The 7,628-nt window shown below is 30.1% G+C and overlaps 1 protein-coding gene across 1 annotated transcript; it reads left to right on the forward strand.

Annotated features, from left to right (window-relative positions):
- Positions 1 to 1,108: 1,108 nt before the first annotated feature.
- LOC111638031 (EGF domain-specific O-linked N-acetylglucosamine transferase-like) lies at positions 1,109 to 2,248 on the forward strand. Its single transcript, XM_023383655.1, has 4 exons — positions 1,109 to 1,201; positions 1,663 to 1,734; positions 1,927 to 2,013; positions 2,088 to 2,248. The coding sequence occupies exons 1-4, from the start codon at positions 1,172 to 1,174 to the stop codon at positions 2,175 to 2,177; spliced, it is 279 nt and encodes a 92-aa protein (XP_023239423.1). The 5' UTR covers positions 1,109 to 1,171; the 3' UTR covers positions 2,178 to 2,248.
- The last annotated feature ends 5,380 nt before the right edge of the window (positions 2,249 to 7,628 follow it).

Below are 7,628 nucleotides of genomic sequence, written 5' to 3' on the forward strand. Positions count from 1 at the left end.
CAGTTTAACCTGCTTATAACGTCATCCATGGGACCGGCAATTTTTTGACGTTATAACCGAGTGTCGTTATCTGCAGGGTCATAATTTCAGTCCCATAAAAGTATCAAGTCTGTTTAAGAATCTATTATAAAATTCATCTAATTTAATATCGTATGTATAAAAGTGCAAACTAAATATTTAAATCAACTTTATTTACATTATTATGTCTAAATTTACAACGATGTAATTAAAAATTTCAAAAATTATTTTTTATAAGAAATTTTTATTTGTCAAGTTTCGATAATGGCGGCACTTTCGGTTTTGAGAATAATGTCGAATCAAAAGGCAACAAAAAGTTAAATTAAGCAAGAAATGAGAAAATTATCATCCAGGTGTTATTAATGCCTGGATGATAATTTTCTCGTTTCTTGCTTATCTATCAATAGACATGAAGTCCAATATCTTTCACTTTTAGGTTAAATTAATGTATATCAATTAAAAAGAAACAATAAAAATATTCACTTAAAAAAAGTCAGTTATTTTAGATTGTAGGCATTTTTCACCTAAAAATTGTTTATCAATGTCATTTTCTAAGTCGTAGATTTTGTTCATTATTTCCGATGAAGTTTTACGAGACCTGTAGAATTTGCTAAACCAAAGTCTCTGCATACATCTGCCTTTTTTCTTCCACTTTCAACTGCTTTAATTATTTCTACTTTGCAGTCTAATGTTAACGCTTTCCTTTTTAAGCTAGCCATTTTACCTGATTTGATGCTAAACTACAACACGAGTATGAGAGCTATGCAGACTAACCCACTGTCACGTCGTTTAAAGGGGTGGCGCATCTCACCCCATTGAATCAGGTGGTGACAGTACCACCCACAATCGTTCTAGGAAGCGGACTCTGACCCTAGGACTGAACACGTAGTATTTTCTTTGATAAATAAAATTTATAATTTAATTTTGTAAATTTAAAAGTGCTTCAAATATGACGTTAAAACAGGGTTTTATGTTGTTACAAGTGGGTTTTTTTTAACATTATCTAGTATAGTAAAATCGTGGGACCGATAAAAATTTGACGATATATTAGGGTTGTCGTTACATCCTATGTTGTTATAATCAGGTTAAACTTTACTTGCATATTATTGATAGAGTGAAAAAATAATTAAAATTGCCTATTTACCTAAAGAAAATGTTAACTATAACTAAAATTCTGATTTTTGTAACTGAAACTTTTTAACAGTATTTTAACTTATATGTTTTTCAATGTGCTAATTTAGATAGCATTAAATAATTGATTACAATATTCACAAAAAGTCATGAATGATGATCTTGAATTGTAGACTGTATAATTCTCAATACTATTGTTTATTCTTTTTCTCTTATCTATGGAATAAGACATGACACTAGGAAGCAATTCTTTAAGAGCTGTCTCCTTGTGTCATATATTTTCCATAGAAATGGGAAATGGCTAAACAGTATTGTCAAGAATTGCACTGTTTACAATACATTGATAACAATATCAGTAATTATAAGCATGTGTGTGCGTGTATATATGCTAAAAATAATTAAATTTTAATTTTTAAAAGTTTTTTTATAATGTTACTTTTTTAAAGTATTGAATTACATTACTAATATATTAAAGAACAAAAGAAATATTTAATTTTTATTTTAATAATTTAGGTGTGTTTCAAAGATGTTGTATTCCCATTATTACCTCGAATGATCTTTGGAATGTATTATAACATGTCTTTGGTATGAATATATTTTTGATATAATCAATTTTTTATATTCTAAAAATTTATGTATAAAAGTAAAATAGATGATATATGTAACTTCAGTATACTAAACTCATTACATATAAATTAAAATAAAATATTTATTATTAATAACTTTTACTTTCTACATATTCTTTGAGTTAATTAGAAAATATAATGAATTTTATAGATACCAGGCTGTTACAAAAGTGGTTTATTCCATGCTTTTTCTAAACATGTTTTACATAAATTAAATATTAAGCAAGATGAATATTCTGTGAGTATATTAACACTTTCATTTAAAAAATTATAAATAAATAAAATAACTTAAAGAAATATATTTTAAATTAGGGAAAGAAAATTATAATTACGTTATTGTCAAGAGCAACGACTTTCAGACAGATATTGAATGAAAATGAAGTAAGTTTATTTAATTTTTAACAATAATAACTGTTCTTATAAACTTGTTTTTTATTTAGCTCAATTGGGATTAACATGCATTCAAAGTCCTTTGAGATTAAGAAATGAATATACATAGCTTGAATTAATTACTTATAATGAATGACTTTTCAATTAATTTAATAATATTTCATTNAAAACATTGTTTAATTTATATTAATATGTATCACTTAAAAAATTTTAATGAAGATATTTATCTTAATTATGAAAATATACTAGCATGATTTTTAATTTTTGGAACCTAACCCTCCTTTTCGTATTAGTTCTTTGTTTCGTATAACACGGATTTGCATAACACGGCAATTTTTTGGAACGTAACTACCGTGTTATATGGGGGTTACCTGTATAGAACATAAAATGCGTTCGAAATAAATCGATCCCAAGCATATCAAATTGGCGGTTTTCAGATCATGGATTAATCGTGCTTATACGCATTGTACAAGTTTCTGCGACACGCTAAAGGAGCTAAGGTACGTTCTTAAAATAGCCCAACTAAACGGATATCCAAAGGAAGAGATAGAGGATCTTATTTCATCCTTCCAATCCACTACACGGCATTCTCCCAGGATTAACCCTAATAAACGAATAGTGCTTAATTACGTTCCATTTTTGAACAGGATACACAGATCTACTGCCAAGTCGAATAACTTACACATTGTATACAGGTGCAATCCCACTATTTTCAAACTATTGAGAAACGACAAAAAGAAAGAGGATCGGAATTCAACAACGGGTATATATTCAGTGCCTTTACATGATCAACGGTTCGATTCCAGGCTAGTTTACATGGGTGCGACGATGCGCAGTCTAAAGAAAAGGCTCAAGGAACATAAGTACACTATCGATAAGAACCTTGATAACACTGTGTTAGCATCGTACGCAAAACAACAAGATATAAATGTGCTATGGGATCAGGCATCAATTATAAAAACGACAACTAATTGGCAAATGATCAAACATCTAAAGAAATTGGAAATCTATAAAGCGCACATGAAAACCGGTTGTATAAACCATAGGGACGCCAACTCATTGTCCACTGCGTCGAGATCCTTTTACAATTATTAATTTTTCACTATTTATTTGTTAATTTTTCATTAGTTCGTTCACTAGGGCGTTTTCCGTTAATTTTTATTTTTGTATTTATTTCGAACGCATTTTATGTTCTATATTTAATGTTCTATTTTTAGTAACTGAAGATGATCGTTGAAAAACGATTGAAAACGTTTTTATTTTATTAAATTTTGCTGGATTTATATCGGTGTAGTTTATTTTTCAACTTATTCTACTTCCAGTACGTATTGATTATATATTATTAAATTTATTGAATTATTAAATTTTTTTTTTTTTTTTACTGGATTAAAGTGTTTTTGACTTAATTATAGTAGTTATTTATCATGAGATCTGGCAATATTGATCTTAAGTAAGGTTAAGTTCAATATCTAAGATTCTAACGCAGAAATCTTTTCAATAATAAATAGTAGGTATTTGCAGAAAAAAAAAACAAATTTTGAAAAATTGTATTGTATGTATTAGCAAGAAATTTAATGAAAATTGAGGTAGAGCAAGGCCTCAAGAAATAGGTAAACTCTACTGTATGACTATGCTCCAAAGGTTTGAGAAAGGACAGAATTTAAAGATGCTCTTTTTTAAAAAGTTTTGTGTGTAACATGTTTTGGCCTTTTTGGAATGTTTCTTTTGTATAACNAAAAGTAATTTTGAAAAAAATTATCGTAATACAGGCTACATTGCCAATGCTAGTGAACATTACTTAAAGTAATAAATGCTAATTGATCAATTAGCATTTATTGACCATTTATGAATTAATTAAATTAAGTTTTTTATAAAAATATTTTGCTTAAGGTGGATTTTAATCTCTTTGGTTAAGCATGCAGTCTCCAGCAGATAATACAGTAATATTTCGACTTACGCTACCCTGACTTACGCGAACCCGGAGTTACGTGATTTTCAAATCTCGTCGATTCGTCTTTTGTTTGAGCGCCACACAACTCTCGATTACTCACTCCCCCCACACTATTGTTCATCTTACATGTTCGGATGTGTAGCGTGGAATCGACACATAGCTACAATTTATTTTGTGTTATTTATTTCTGTGTTTGTTATATCTACGGAGACTTGCGAGACTCTATGTGGTGATTTCTTGTAACCGTGAACGAATCAAAAGACGAGATAAGATTAATGAGAACAATAAATGTTCTCGTTAATCTTATCTCGTGTTTTGATCCAAGTTTTTTGATTAAAATCCAAGTTGGATGTATGTAAGCTAATAAATAGCTTACATACATCCGACTTGGATTTTACACAAATTGCAAAATTATACCCCGACTTACACGAATTCGACTTATGCGGTTATCTCTCGGTCCCACCTATTGCATAAGTTCGGGGTATTACTGTATAAAAAATTTAATGCTTTTCCAAAGATTCTTGAAAACAGAAGTAGATAGAACCAAACAATTTTTTGCATTAATACCCTATTTAATTCTTTTATTAACATACAGTTCAGAATTTTGAAAACTGAATTATTTAATTTTCTACAAATTTTTAATATCACAGAAAAAAATTAACTCACCACCACAGCACTTTTGGCTGTAAACTGTAAACAACTAACATTTTATTTGTACAGGATAGATTCTATATGGAGACCTTAGTGTGTCAGGGATATTACTTGATGTGAATCCAGTTTTAAAGGCATAAAACCTGAATGCAATGAACATTGGGTTCAACAGCCAATTGCAATTGTTTCCCGTGATGTTTCTCATATACATCGTACAGTAGACTCCTCCTATAAAACGGATTCATATAATATGGATTCGTATAAAATGGCAAAAAAATTGCGATTGTATTCTTATAAACACGCTAAAAGAGACTTGTATAATATGGTAAAACGTCATCACCAACTCGTGTCACGACAGGATTGGTCGAATCTAGACCAATAACAGATATTGCACAAACCATTGAGTTTAAACAAGCAGTGGACCTACTAAAAGCCATTTATTATTTAATGGCCATAAAAATTATATTTATATTAATGATGTCTCCAAAGTTCAGCGAATTTTTCGCAGAAAAATTACTTATCAGGAAACACATGTCTGCCATTTGATGCACCACTCCACAACGAAAACAAGCTTAAGCAATGGCATCGTCGAATGGTGCACACTCGATAGGTAATCCTACAATTTTTTGTTTACAGCATGGTTTATATGGATTATTCCCAAAAAATTATACGTGTTTTGGAAATGTTGATTCAAATCAGTCTAGAATCAATTAATTTTATGGAAGAAAACCTTTCAAACAGCCATAATCTGTAAACTTCATATGTGCCGGGCTGTGATTGGCTCATGTATTTAAGTGACTCGTACAACACGGAATTCATAAAACACAGAATGTATCTACCATGTTATTGGGGGGTCTACTGTACTTACATACAGTATGATGCTGTCTTTCAAGGCTGCCAAATTTGCAACATGTCTTCAATAAACTATTTTAAGTGTCTCCATAACCAAAAATCACATGGATTAAGATCTGGAGAACAAGAAAGCCAAGCAGCAGGAAATGCCTGACTAATTACTTTTATTGGTGAAATATTGTAACAGAAACTGCAGTATACAGTGTATGATGTATGGAGGTACTCCATCATGCATGAAAGTGGTTGAATCAAGACATTATTGCTGTTGCAGTTGGAGTACAACAAAGATGTTGAGAATTTCTTATCTCTAAGCCATCACAGAGCATGTCATGGTCTCATTAGGACTAGCTTCAAATAAAAATGATCCAAGAATAAATATGGCAGGGAATCCACTAGTCTGTTACTTTAGGCAAGTGCAATGGAGTCTGTTAGAAAACATGAGACTTTTTCTTAGCCAAAATGGGACAGCTATGGTTGTTAATTGAGATGAAAATGTGAAAATGTGCCTTGTTGCTCCACAGGATCATCCAGGGCCACAATACAACCACTTACAGTACATTCTGCCAAGGAAGGTCAATGAAAGGTTGGTTGAGTTTCTCTGTTGGTCCAAGTAAATGTTGGTTATTATCTTATATGAATGGATAACAATGTGCCAATTTTTTCACTACACCTGACTGCGGTGACACTGAACATGCACCACTGGGTTCTGTAACATTATTCATTGACTGTTTATAACAACTATGGTAACATCTTCAACGACTTGTGAAGTGATAGGTTTGTGCTTTCCACCAGGTCCTATGCATCAAGTTTTCCCAAATTGAGTGATCCTTCTCTGAAGAGCTTAGAGTCAAGAACCAGTGTTCCTGGCATAAATTCTTAGGACAGTAAAATTCCTCAAATGCTGCTCTTCATCATTGCCATTGTTTTCATAAAACAGCTTTACAAGAAATGCACATTTTGGCAAAGTGATAGTATTGCAATTGTTAAGAATGACATTCAATATTTATGGCTACTTTTATATCCAAAAGTTGGCTGTAGTACTTGTACTTATACTACACTATATGAACACACCTGAATTCTACTTATACTTATTTAAAAGAAACTGCTTTTTCATTGCTTGCAGTACCAAAATTGATGAGTTTTGGAATTTTTTTGTTATGGAAATGTCAACTTGAGATGTCACCATACAGATTTGGTTGCATTTTTGTTAAATATGTCTTTCAACAACATTGAATAAGAATAATTTAATTATGATCATCCAGTATATCTGACCTAATAGAGAGAAGTGCCATATCATATAGTTTCTACTGTCTCTTCTAATTTTTTATTTTTGCATTTAATTGATTTGGTAAACAGTTTTTATTAAACTGAATCTATTATGAGTGTAAATAGAAAGAGAAAGGTTTTCAGAGCTGAAATATATTGATCATAGATGTTTGTTTAAAAAAAATTTTTTCTCAAATAACTTGAAATACATTGTATATATTTTTTATGTATAAAAAATCTACAGATAGTTAACTTAATTTTTATTTAATTGTAGAATGAGACTTTTTTCCAATAAATTTCTTTGTTTGAAAATTTTTCCTATTTTGTTTATATTTAGTATTATTAACTCTTCAATGCTTGCCAGATCAATTAAATTTGAGATGATGAAACTAACAGCTGCAGCTGCAGTTGAGAATTTATATGATAACTATCTTAAATTTTTTTCTTACTGTTCTAGATTTTACACATATTTTATACATTGAATAAATTTTATGCTATAGTTTAATTAAAAGAATTATGTCATATCAAGGTTAAAAAAAAAGATTACATGGCTTTCTTCCAAGCAATCTCAAATTATTAATTATACAGTAGTCTTTCTGGTTATAAGTTGCATTAAATAACAACATTTCACTCATTTAAACAACAAATAATTATAATGCTTATAAATAAACATATTAATTTAATTATAGGCTCGCATATATACCGTGTTTCCCCGAAAATAAGACATCCGCAGAAAATAAGAC

The sequence above is a fragment of the Centruroides sculpturatus genome, unplaced genomic scaffold, assembly GCF_000671375.1.
Source record: "Centruroides sculpturatus isolate CEXI.00-Female unplaced genomic scaffold, Cexi_2.0 scaffold860, whole genome shotgun sequence".
NCBI classification, from domain to species: Eukaryota; Metazoa; Arthropoda; class Arachnida; order Scorpiones; family Buthidae; genus Centruroides; species Centruroides sculpturatus.